General features: G+C 37.7%; 1 protein-coding gene across 1 annotated transcript in view; it reads left to right on the forward strand.

Annotated features, from left to right (window-relative positions):
- Positions 1-6,602: 6,602 nt before the first annotated feature.
- LOC126349750 (probable RNA-binding protein 19) overlaps positions 6,603-14,360 on the forward strand; it is a 111,766-nt gene continuing 104,008 nt past the window's right edge. The window contains exon 1 of the mRNA XM_050002456.1: positions 6,603-6,777. Coding sequence (XP_049858413.1) covers positions 6,742-6,777 — 36 coding nt within the window. The 5' untranslated portion in view covers positions 6,603-6,741. The remainder of the gene's footprint in view (positions 6,778-14,360) is intronic.

Here is a 14,360-nt window from a genome sequence, read left to right on the forward strand (position 1 = left end):
AAAATCCATAGGAGAAACACATTGACTTACACCACAATCCCTGCAGCGTCATGTCACCTAAATATTCACAAACAGGCAGCATACAGGACAATCCTACATAGAACAACTAAAATGCCATTGAACCAAGAAAACACACAACAAGATATAAAAACAGTGAGAAAGATTGTAGTTGCCAACGGGTACTATGCTTCCATGGTTGACACAATCCTAGACAAAGTAGCACAGAAGAAAAAGAGAAAAACAGATGTATATCTAGTATTCCATACATTGGCAATGTATCAGAGAAGATTGCAAACATTTTCAAAAATCACAAAGTAAAAATAGGGTTTTCTACATCTAATAAACTACAACAAAAACTAATACACAATATAAAGTGTAAGCATGTTCCATACTCAGCCTCTGGAATATACAAGGTCACATGCCAGGAATGCTCCAAGTTCTACCTAGGAGAAACAGGCCAGAATTTCAACACCTGGTACACACAGCACAGTGTGTGTGTGTGTGTGTGTGTGTGTGTGTGTGTGTGTGTGTGTGTGTGTGTGTGTGCTACCAATATTTTACATGTGTTGTTTCTTTCGCCTCCAATACCACTAATAGCCTATTCTTATGTAGATAGTAGTACTACCTACGGCAGAAGGACCTACGTACATAATATTTGTTTCTCATACTTCCGTTGACCTATATATATATATATGTACACTGCTAACGAAAACGTGAAAATAGAAGTACATTACATTTGCAACCTGTACCTTAGTTGAAATGCGCGAAGAGGCAATAAGACGTCACATATATAATTTGTAACCCATGTGTTACTATGAGGTAAAGTTTGTTTTCGCCTTCAATGGTAATAGTATCGACTAAAAGTTATAATTTTTTTCATAGCAGTGACAATAGTATCCCATTCTGTAGTCGAGCTATATATCTATACACAACATTTGTATCTTGCTTTCCAGTTGGCATATAAGATAAATCTCATCAATGTCACATATGTCGTTCTTCTCGAATAGGTAGTGTCAGTGTAAAGGTCAACTGAATTTTAGTTGTGTCAGGCGCTTCGCCTTTACAATACTGCTAGTACAAATTCGAAAAAATCATACTGATCCTAGTGCTGGGAAACGAAATTTCTATTACGTACTGGAGTACACGAAAACATACGTAATGGTGTAATACAACAATGAAATGCTTAAAAATAGTCAAATGCAGTAAAAGGAAGAAATTGAAAACTGAATTTACTACACGGTAAGTCACATATCCACATAAACATTACGAAAACATACTCTCTCTGTCTCTCTCTCTCTCTCTCTCTCTCTCTCTCTCTCTCTCTCTCTCTCTCTCTCTCTCTCACACACACACACACACACACACACACAGGGAGAGAGAGAGAGAAACAGACACACATACACACACACATGCACACATTTACGCCCCCCCTCCCATCCTAATGTGAAATTAGCTAACATACTTCAGACGGTGCATTTGACCAAACATTTAACAAAACATTTAAGTGGGCAATATGTTTGGGGTGTACTACACCTCCATGAATATTCGTCTAAGTGACTTTGAAGTGTGGAAATCCGGCTTTTCCCCTTCCCTACAACAGATTTCACAGTTGTCCAATATCCCCTATGCTATTTTTGCAAGCCCCTGTGGGTAATAATCTGAACTCAGTACTGTGATTAACTACGAGATGCTGATAACACCTTTCCCCTATATCCTTATACGAAGAAAAAACATCTGATATTACAATGGAACCCTCTGCAAAGTGATGTTCAGGTAAGCTGAACAAAACTTCCTTCCTTCGACTGGGTACTACTTTAAACACTGCATCGTCACACTCTTGACGTGAAACTACATCCCTCCAAACCCATAATCTCACTGGAGGTTCCCTCTGTTGTACTTCCTTATGCCAAAATGCGACTCGTCAATTTCGACCGTAACACCTGGCCTCCCCAACGGCCCCCTATATTTAATTTATTCCCCATTAACTTCCCTACAAAAAGAGTACCAATCCACAACTGTACGCTTACTCACACGACATTCATGGACACAAAACCACAGAGGATGTTTCAAACACCAACAATACGTGATCTTCATAATGTCTCTCGAGGCGAGCTTAGATTTTTCGAAACACATCCCTCGTCTAATGGAGCGCCACAAACGATCTTTGCTGCAGCGCCATAAGAGTAAGTCATGATTACGGCGACGAGATACATTTGTGACATGCAAATATTCGCTGGACTCACGACATACTCGGCAACGAGACCACACATTTGTAAAAAGCAAATCGTGGCCAGAATGTCTACGCCCATAGCCTCTTTCAAATCAGCCAGGTTCTTCGGAACAGATATATCCATACCTACAAAAGAAATAAGATACTAAAAATTGTCCTAAAATAAGAAACTAATAGTCCAAATTTCCTCAGTACCACTAAGAATTAAGCACATAATGAATTGCAAACAACCAATTATTTAAATAAATGCACACGAAGAATATTTTGAGCAATATGTTGTGATCTCTTTTAAAATCACGTTCAATTATTTTAATATACAATGCTAGCGCGTATCCAGGACACAAACCGTTGTGTTACCTATGGCTGAAAGTGAAGACATTATTATCTATGACTAATGTATGACGTCATTGGTCAAAGCCAATGGGTTGTATCCCCTGCCTCACTAGACCCATAAGTCAACAAAATGAAGCAGAATCTCATACATTGACAACATCACATAGGAATGACATAACAAACACAAAAAATGCACTTGAAAATTGGAATCATTTCTCGAAACGCGTCGTGTGAAAATAAAATAAAGGAAATCGTAACTGGTAGCAGATGAGTTATTTATAAAGAAACCTAAAACACACAGAAATTCTAAGACGTTCTGGTAGATGTAATATTATACCCACTTAGAAACTATATTAGGTTTTCTCCGATTTAATTTGATTATTTGAACTTAGGATGTGGCAACTATTCTTCGAACTGACTAAGTGTAAGGCCTTTTCAAGTTTTTTAGAATAACTTGTTGTACATTTCCCACCACTTTCGTTTTTCTTGTACTTTCTTTACAAATATGTTTTATTTTCTAAATCAGATTTTGCATCTTTTGTTATCAAATATTGATTCATTAATCCAGTTTTCGATCTTCATTTCCATCAAAGAGTCTTTTTATAATGAACAGTCACCATTCCTTAATCTTCCTCTAACACAATGTCTGTGCTGACCTCTTCTTATAAGTGTTAATTCTCTTTGTTGTCTTCTACCCTCCTATATGATACACATTCAGTTTGTTTGTCTTTGATTCTTACTTCATTTTCGTCTTGCAATTTTTGTTATTTCATATTTGGTCTGTTCTGTATGTACTACTCCTTGCATTCACTGGTCTGTGTTGCTTCTTCATTATGATTTTTTCTTCCATGAGTATATTTTTGGACACGTTTTCAAACTGAATAACAGTTTGGCGATCAGTTTCTGTTTATGATGATCATTCGAGATCACTATAGCTATACCAAGTATTTTGTAAACTCATTTTCTGTTCTTGAAGTATCAATCTGCAGTCATAGCTGTGGAGTATTTACAGTACTGCAGTCCTCTATGATATTGTTTGGAAAATTGCAGTATTTGTTTGTCAGAATTTTCTATCATATTTTACGACACCCATAAGCCCTTCAACACTTATATAGAGTGATATATGCTTGTCTAAAAACAGTTTCACAATGCTTCGTACATTGGTTATATGTTATGAAAGGTGATAAATCCATTTCTTGCTTTTAATCTCTATCAGTGTACCATATACTCATATTTGGATCATATTCCCAATAAATTGATTATGTCTTTCAAAGTGTTAAAATTTCTGACATTTCTATCTAAAGTCCTTATAAACAAATGATTACTACTGCTTTGAGTTTGATGTTACACTGTAAGTCAACCACTAAGTCAGTTCACAATTTCTGGACATATAGCTTTGGCTTTCTGTTCAAGATGCAACATTCCATCCCATAATCGAAATAAATTCCAGTGGCATCATCATCTGAAAAACGCTAATGTTAGTACATCCAATTATGGACATCAACATGTTCACAACATATTCTACTACCTTTCATTTCAGAATATTGTATCTTATGTACATTGTCGTTTTTATTTGTATTCAATATCATAGGTGCATAGAGCAAACGACAGTGCTCTAGACACTAACACACTGCTTTGTTTCACTTCACTGTATAGTCACTTGCACTTGTGCCTGAGCACATCAGCTTGAAGAAAATAACCACTGAAACACCACAATTTTTGTTTCAAATCAATGGTGTCCTACATACTGGCATGAGTTTGTTCTAAAAGGAACAGTTCTGTGACTTTTAGAACAAAATATCCCAGTAAGAGGGGCATCAGCCCTTTAAAACAGAAATATTAAGTTGTACAGAGACACTCTGACTCGTAAAAACGAGCTCTGATTTGCTGTATCGTAGTTTTCTCATATTGATGCGCAGTGATGATGATGTTTGGTCTGTGGGCCACACAACTGAGCGCCCATACAAGGTCCCAACTTTGTACACAGTGTGTGATATTTACAACAGTAACAATATAGTGTCACAAAGTTAAGGCCAATTCACACTGGCCAGATGGTCATATCATATCACAGCACCATCATGGCAGGATGGTTTCATATTGTCTGTCATGTTACTTCTTGTCAGTTCACTTAGCCCACTAGTGAATAATAAAAGTGAGGTTATGAGTTACCATTCGAGATACAACATGTCGGAGTACAGTATCAGAAGTGCCGAACTAACAACACTATAGTAGATGACTGGCAAAAGCAACCTTCATACCGTTTGCTCTTATCAATTTTGTGTGGTAAAGTGCTGAGAATCGAAAAAGAATTTCAGAACATCGACATTTATTTGCTAACATAAATCTATAAATATGAACACATATTTATAAGGGAACAAATAGAGATCCGTTTACCTCATCCTTGTCATTATTTCTTACATAGCTAATAATGTTATAAACAACTGTCTTTTTCTCCTTAAATAGAGCTGAATATATCATTTAACGTGTAATTGATTGAAAACAGTTTCATCTGATTATTTTCTAATTTATATATAATATCAGTGTCAGCTCTCCTCTGTAACTGTAAAACTCTCTGATATCTGACCTTGCTGAGGGAAGACCACTCAGTCGAAAAAATATCCAAGTCATTCTGAGACATTTACAATTTGCCACAAAAACAAAGGGAAACAAAAAAAATATCCAATTTTTTGGACCTGCATATGGACAGGAGTATTAAGTGGCACTACCATATTCAGGACCTGTCCAAAAGATCAAGCACTGTAACATTTACTTTAAGAATTATATCTGGCAATAGGGAAATGAGCACAATAGAAACAGGTCACTTTGTCTACTTTCATCCACTTATTAGTTATGGTATAATATTCTGGTGAAATCGACCATTAGCAAAAGAAGCATTCTGTGTACAGAAGCGAACTGTAAGAATTAAATGTGGAATCCATCTTAGGCACTCATCGAGAAATCTGTTTAAAAATCTTAAAATATTTACAACAACTGCGAAATACATTTTCCCTTTGTTACTAAAAACAGCAACTTACTCAAAACCATAGTTCATACCGTAGTTATAACACCTGGAGGAAATATGATCTAAAATTAAAAGTACAGCACAGAGAGAAGTTCTGTACAGTTGTAGAAAGATTTTTAATACCCTTCCGTCACAAATTCAAGATCTGGTTGAAAACAACTAAAGTTTGAAGAAAAACTGAGACACTTACTTCTGGATGGATGTTACTGTAGCAAAGTTGAATTTCTCAGTCACAATGTATAGTGTCATTTGTAGTCTGTGTACATCATAGCTTCTGTGTGTGTATGTGTGTGTGTGTGTGTGTGTGTGTAAATAAGAGTGAGTAGTGGCTCATATTTTAAGTTACTCTTAAGTTTCTGTTACTCATATATTATTTATACATCTCATATCGTCAATTCAATGTAATTATGTATAAACAATAATTTGCAGAACTTGAGCCGTTTGCATTGTTCGGGAATAAATAAGTAATTTAATACGTCTGTGTGTGTGTGTGTGTGTGTGTGTGTGTGTGTGTGTGTGTGTGTGTGTGTGAGAGAGAGAGAGAGAGAGAGAGAGAGAGAGAGAGAGATATTACAAAGACACAAAAGTACAAATTCACTGCTATTACTTGTGTCGGCGCTTTGGTAATAGGTTAACTTTCGATATTACCTGACAGTGGCACCCCCAGAACGTCCTTACCCAGGAATCTTGACGTATCGGAACGTGACGTGACGGTCCGTTGTCGACCTGTGAGAATGTAACTATTTGAAACGCATTGCGAAATGTTTTGCGGTATCGCGATGGGACGCGACGTGATGTGATGTGACGGCTATTTAGAATTTGCCATTACTAATGTGTCATTTTCATAATGTGGATTGGGGGTGAGGGAAACACCTTGACAACTGCTGTGGCTAATGTGTATCTGTATTTGTAAGTTTCTTTATGAATGATTTAGTCGATGTGATAGTTTAATTAAATTTTACACACCAATTTGCGTGTGAGAATTTTATAACCTGAACGTCTACGTTACCATCTTTGGAAGACACTGTCTTTGGTGTTATGTACACGTGCGTCGTGTAGAATGTTTATGTTTGTCAACGTCGTGGGATGGCGAAGCGTGATAGAAAGAGAACTGGCGATTTTTGTTATTGTGGGATGTGACTGACGGTGTTCCAGAATGTCGCGTTTAGTAGTAAAGAACCTTCCACAGAGTGTGAGTAATTACTAACTTTGTGCATTTTGTGACTGCAAATTTACGAAGTGGTATATCTCTTTTAGTCACAGCTTGGTAGAAACGGCACTGGTCGCGAACGGTATAGAATAAATAAATATAGTGCTATTTCCGTTGAGCTGCTCTAGAAATAGTCTTCGGGTTACAGATGTATATAAATATACTGCATATACGTAAAAAATCTTGTTCTTAAAAGCTAAAATCACAATAAATTTCCTATAAAGAACAATATTGAAGGTAAAACAATTTGAAGAAAGCGTTTTCCATCGACAGCAGTAAAGAAATTGTGGTACACTCCGTAAAGGATTACTACTATGCTGTCACATTTTCCCATTCATAAATTTCATTATTGAGGAAAAAGGATTAAATTTGTCAAGATTTGTATGTTTTTCCTAAATTGTAAAGTACAAACTGTTGACGTCCGTAAATTCTTTATCGTCCAAATTTTTCAATGAATACTTAATTTCCGTTCTTTAGTAAACAGATGAAATAAGAATCATATAAATGTAAGCTTGGATACAAAGCACTGTTTGCACAGAAATGCTTGTATTGTATTTTATTTATTATTGATCTGTCAAAACGTGTAAACTTAATACAGGCAACAAATTTATGTTCACATTCAGAACATATTATAAAAGTGACGAGTGATTTTGTCAGTTTTGTGTAGGAGTATTGACGTATGTCAGTCTCTACGAGTACAGTGGGACTAAAATACCATGTTTGGAACAAGCCATTCTTTTTGTGTCAAGCACCTGCTGAGGATGCAGCTAAATTGTCCTGGAGCCTTTCATCTGTGCATATGTCACAGTTCCATGTGGCAAGATGCTGATGTTTGTGGGTTTATTCCCATCTATGCCCCACACTTATGTTCCTCGTAACTAGTGAGCGACTTAAATCATCCATATAATATTAGAAGTTTGATGTCATGTGTTATAGAGATGGCATCTGTCATGGTGTTGTGATCAGCTTTTGATGTTTTGTATTAACAATATGTCATTCACTTATTGTGGAAAGTAGCTTGGATTGTGCCGTTTACTAAAATTTTTATGTCTAGTAAACCCTTGGGGGAAATAATGGCTTGGATCAATTGTACTAGACCTATCTAAGCACTGTGAAGTCAATGTGAGTACTGAACGTTGCGATACAGCAATCGTTCCTTGACGAGTGAGCTCACTGTCAACGCCAGTTTCTTATTAATTAATTTATTTATTTTCTTGGAGATTGTTGTGAACAAAAGGTCTTTACCATAGCTGGAGAACTTGGTTAGGATGACAGGTAGTAGTTTCCTGTCACATATGAAACCCAACGAATGTCAGAACAGAGAGAGAGAGAGAGAGAGAGAGAGAGAGAGAGAGAGAGAGAGAGAGAGAGAGAGAGTGTGTGTGTGTGTGTGTGTGTGTGTGTGTGTGTGTGTGTGTGTGTGTGTGTGTGTGTGTGTGTATATATATATATATATATATATGTCTGAGGTTGCTAACATGCACTTGTGCAGCGGCCTTGACTCTTAGGTAAGTGGGTTTGAATCTTGATTGTGAAAGAAATTTTCAACACTACACTCTGATCAGGTTGTCTAAGAATGTCTTATGAGAATAGGACAGGCTGTCGGACCAAGCCTTGATGAAGGGACTGTCTCATCATTTGCCTGAAATTGTTAAGGAGAACCTACATGGGAATATCCAGACAAACTCTACTCTCCCAAATATGAGTTTAGTGTCTTAACAACAGCACTGCCTCCTTCAGTTGCCCCCTATTGTACAGTTTCAGTCTTCATCGCTGCACACATCAAGGACACCCCCTGGAGACTTCGGAACCATGAACTTGTTACCCTGCCCCTTGCACTAACTCTAGTCCGATCAGAAAAGTGACTCCAGGCGTGTAAACCCACCTCTGTTCCCCATGCATGTCTTCACGTAATCCCCTGTCTATCTGAAGAACTGAGTCAACATCCCTCCACGATGAGTGAGATGTTGAACTCAGGACAATGACATGACATTATTATATACTCTACAGAGCTTGACACATCACTTGGCATGTGATGAGATGTTGTTACCCCCTTTCATTATTAATCACTACTCAAGAGTCCTCAAAGTAATCTTTGATTGTGCACTTTGCATTACCGATAAGGAATATTTATCTATCTTTTCAAACAGATCCATTTTAGTAATCTTTTTCATCTCCTCGTCACTTTATTGCACCTTACTATTCCCTGATAGAAAATGTAATTTCAATTTTGTTTGTTTGTTTTTCCTTGCTAAATGTAAGTCCGAACTGGCTTTTGTTGCATGAATATGTATAGACCTATTAGTGAAATTGTTAGTGATGTATTCCATGATATATAGGCTACAATAAATTAGTAGATATACTCTCCTGGTGCAGTAAGAATACCCAATTTTTTAAATAGTTCTTTACGCAGAGCCTGACGGTTAACTCCAATTGTTATCTGTATGGCCCTTTTCTACAGTTCCTTCCATCTGCTTTGACCCGTGACATAATAGTGTTGTGGTGTGTGACATCACTACAGTATGGAGTTGTTGTGTTGGTTGTCCCTGTAGATATCATGTTGTAATTGATGGTGGTGGATGTGGATGTACTGAGTTTAATATTTGGTATTGGGTTCATTTGAGTTTTTTCACTGAGTTATTAAGGTTTTTTTGTTTAGGTGTTTTGCAGTTTTGTTAGGTTTGATTAGTTTGATGTTTGTTGCGTAAAACTGCTTTTTTGTTGCATATGGCTATGACAGTGAAGTTTATCATTACATTTTGAGGTGGGTGATGTGATGTTTGTCATGCAGTTTCTGCAGATTTTTGGTCTTGTTGCTGTATATGTTAAGGTGTCATGTTTATGGCATCAACATGAGATTGATGAGAGTTCCGGTGGTTCCCTGTTTTTCTTCATGTTTGTTGACATGTGTATGTAGTGACGTCGTTTTATATACACTGGAAGTAACCATTTCTGCCATATTGATGACACCATGGGTCAAAGCAGAAGAGTGAAATCAGATGCTTAGCTGCAACGCCAATGTTTTGTGCCTTCGATCCTCAGCAAAGGATCCCACACCTAAGAACTGAGTGTATTTAGAAATACTATGTTATATTGGCTGTTACAGAATGATAAAAGAACACTAAGAGCGAACTTTTTGCAGCATCTTTGTGTGTTCATTCCATCTTAATTGACTATCAGTATTCATCCCTAAAATCTCTGTGTGTGTTACACAATACATAAATTTATCATCTGTGTTTAATGTGACAGAATTGTGTTCCCCATCCATCCAGGTGGCCACGCATGTTAATAAGACCGCTTCCAGTTCAGGGAGATGGGCCAGTCCTGTATCGAATCTACCTGACACTTAAATGACAAGGGGTTGGTGTGCTGGCTAGCATGGCTGTGGTTCTTAGGTGGTTTCTCACATTCGACTAGGTGAACACTGGTCAAGTTCCCATGTACCGCCTCAGATATACTCTATACGAGCATTGACAACACTTTTTCAAGCTTGCACACAGTAGTTACTCTACATGCAGGCACATTGTTTGCACTGCTTCTGTCTGGAGGAGGAGGAGAGGTGAATAGGAGACTGATGACCTTAACTGTTTGGTCTCCGTAAAGACTCATTCAGCAGCAGCAGTTGTGTTCCTTGTTTAAGCTACAGTGCATACTATTTGTTTTCTTTATGTTCATTGTTAATTTAGTGTATATAGTCTGTCTGTAAACTGAAGATCGAGCAGTGCTTTTGGTGGGGGAAGTGGCCTTTCCCGGAAGAACCCTGCCACCGGCCTACAGGGGCACCCAAAACCTACTGCCCGTTACCTGTCTTGCGGTGTATATCGGCGTGCAGTGATATACGTCGTTTCTGTTCGTGGAATCTTAGTTGCCAGTGTCAGTTAACTTTGTATACTTACTGATATACTTCGATATCCAGAAGTGATAAATAATCGTCTTGCATTGCAAAAAAAATGTGCAGAATACGAAGAAGAGGAAGTATTTGCGGAGTAACGGGAGTTCGATCGTCTCTAATGTTATTACAGCATGTATTATAGAGGCTACGCAAAAAGAACTGTTGGCTAATATTACCAATCCCAACCAAATGCTTGCAATTTATGCAAACGTCAGCCTCGCCGAATAGGATACATAAGGAAGGAACGGGAAAATAAACCGCATGGTTTACTGGAATCACCATGAAGGAGAACTAATAATTTTGGAAGGAACCCCATCGTTATAGACAGTTTCAAAATCACGTAAAACCTTTTATGCTGATGGAACACTATATCTCTATCTCGGTCACTATTCATCTGATTATAAGACATATTGCTTAAAACATGTGCGGAATAGCTATTCTAAACACTGCTGAAATTTCCTTCGAAACACGCACCCCGATTCTGAACTTCTAAGCAGAAAGGTTGACATATGAGGTGCGTTTACATATTAACTTTTATTTTTCGGTAAGAACCTTATTTGTTAGTCTACAGCCATGTTATACTCTTCAAAATATCCCCCATTACATACTGTACGCTTATGCCAGTGCTTTCACCAATTCCCCAAACTCTTTAGGAACTGTTTCTTGGCGAAAGTTAATAGAACTTTTAACTGTGCATTTTTAATCTCATCCATACTTGTAAAACCGCTGCTCTTTAAGACCTGCTCTGAAATGTTCATACCACTTGTATGTCCTTGGTTTACTCTTAACAGGCTCACCAAAAGTAATATTTAACATTTCTAAAAATTTCATACACTTTATTCCATTCTTAAAACAATATTTAATACAGATTCTCTAATCAATTTTTATACCAAACAAATAATCGTTGATGCTACCAAAATACGTGTAACCTTTTTGACAGCTGACAACAGAGTAAATATCCAATATCCATAACATTGTACACTTACTTTTGAGACATGTTTACGAAGACAGTGACAAAAACGAACAAAATTATAAATTTCTGCTTACTTTTTAAACACTCTTCGTGTTGCAAGAATTGTTAAGTTTCAAAGAAAACTTCTACCTTTCAGTAGAAACACAAGCCTTAAATTCCACAGATTGATTGTAGTATATGGGGTTCGTTTTACAAAAAGCAATAGAGGAACATACACTCACATGAACAGGCATTCGGTTCTATGTTTGTAGTAGAATCCTGACTTCCATTCTTATGTTAATATTGTTCACTCTATAATGTTGTGTTTCGGAAGAAACTATCATTTTTTGTATTCCTTATGGTCTTAATGCATTTGTCTAAAAATAAACGCAACCGATTCGTATCTGTACACGGCGTCGCTACAGATTTGAAGCGCGCGCCACGGCAGGGCCGGTACTACATTGTGAAACAGCCTGTGGAAGTGCATCGTCACGTAGCTGGGTTGGCAGAGTGGGGACTCGCTTGCTCACTCTTCAGTTTACCGACAGACTATACTGCCCATTGAGTGTTTCATTAGCATTCTCTAATTGGAGTTCTGATGTTTTATCGGCAACTCTGATGTTACTGTCATTAGCAAAGAGAACATTTTCTTCATGTCTTACACTGTATCCATTCTTTTGCTCGTCTTTGTGCATCTAGTGCTTCTAGCTTGTTTAGTAGTATTTTATAGCCAAAGGTGCAAAAAGTCACCGACAAATCTAAAATACACCTGTAACACAATTATCCTTGTCAAGATATTCAATAATGACTTTCATGGACTCTGATTTTGTACCTCTCCCACTTTGGAAACCAAACTTGGCCTCGTTAGAAGGTTGCATTTATTCATATAACTCATTAGTCTGATATCTTTCATGAGTGTTTCAGTTCTTTTTGAGAATGCAGACAGTAGTGAAACTGGCCTGTAGTTTTCAGTACTCTTCACATCATCATTTGTGTGCTTGCTTTAGGTACTTTGGGAAAATGCCTGAACTGAAAGACTTGTTTATTGTGTTGGTTAATGGGGCTTTTGTGCTCTCTATGCATCCCTTCAAAACAGAGACTGAAACCTCATCTATGTCTACTGACTTCTTATTTTTTAATTTCTGTGTTGTCTTGCTGCTTTCAAGCTCAGTTGTGAGAAATAACAACATTGTCTTTGAGAGAAACAAACATCGACAGTGACACGGAGTGTCATGTCGGCAGGTCAGATATTTTGCAACATTTCAACATGCACTTGAGAATGGCTATAAAGTCGAAATCATGAGTGTGTGAAATAAATGAATGGCAAAGTTCTACATGCCTGTAAAGGAAAAGTCATTAACATTGTGTTTCCTGTGTACATTATTGAGTGTGCTACATTTGTTTTAAGACGATTTTGTTGAAACTTCTCTGCCACACCTGAGAAATAGTAATTTACAAAATTTTTCAATTCCTGAGGCTTTTATATTATTCTGTCCCTGTATTCAAACAAATTTGTGATTGACATGTCAGATAGTTGAGTGATAGGGGCCAACTGCCAGTCTGTCATAGTTTTCCCTCGTAAGTCATTTGCTTGCTGTGTTGCCTGTTTTGTAGGTGCATGCAGAGCCTTGTCTAGAGTGGCTGGCTGCACATCAGCAACACTGTTCCCTGCCACTGCAACTTTCAGCCACGAAGTTATTGTATTCAAGCTGTAGTACTTGGCTGCAAGCTGAAGAGAGCTGGTGGTTAAGTTCCTGATCAATTTTCCTGGATTAAATTCCAAACTACTGTTCTGTGTTTTATGGAGTGAGGGCACATGGCACTGTTGATGATGATTAGTCTGTTGGAATGGGACATTAAGTCCATCGACAACCCCTTTGGTGCTACTCAAGAGGGGTGGGCTATGTACCAACACTCAGTTTCATTCTCTTCCTTCTATCGTCATCATACACACAATCGTGACACCGCGCTATAAACACCCACCCACTAGTCACCACAGATCTCTCATACTTCACGAGGTAAATATGCTAGTGTGCAGAAAGGAAGAAAAACCTTTCCAATTAGGCAGCTGAAACTACCCATGCCATACAGCCAACCATGCCATATAACTTTACTTTACCCCTATTTTTAAGTTTTGTAAATATATTTAAAGGCATCAATAACAGTAACACCTTCATCCACAGTTTTGCTAGTTCCGTCTTTGCCCCATTAGTTTGTCAGTATCTGTTTTGGTAATTTTTTTCTGCTGTGTTCTTTATTTCCTGAGGCTTGTTGTTGGCCACATTGATGACATTGTCACTCAGTGGATGCATTACGGTGTTGTTTGCTGACCATGCTGCTTTATCTGAAGGAATCCCTTTACCTTACCAGATAAAAACAAAGCCACTGTCACATTGTACAAGTCTCATCTACTTTGATCTACACCCGTGTACTTTTTGGCATACTCACAATGAACTGCCCTTCCAGTGGGAAGGAGTGAACAGTACATTTGTCTCTGGGCACCATACTTTAATATACAATAGAAGGAAAAGGATGGATTGCTACTCATCTTAAAGACGCCACATTGAGTTGTAGACGGGGCAATGAAAACACACACACACACACACACACACACACACAGACAGATGGTACTGAGGTATGTTAGCTACATTAGGTCAAACATTTAAGTACTTAGCCACTACGTCTTAAGTTTCACCTGGCTCCAAACACCAGTGGCACTTT

This window comes from Schistocerca gregaria, chromosome 1 (assembly GCF_023897955.1).
Source record: "Schistocerca gregaria isolate iqSchGreg1 chromosome 1, iqSchGreg1.2, whole genome shotgun sequence".
Lineage (NCBI taxonomy): Eukaryota > Metazoa > Arthropoda > Insecta > Orthoptera > Acrididae > Schistocerca > Schistocerca gregaria.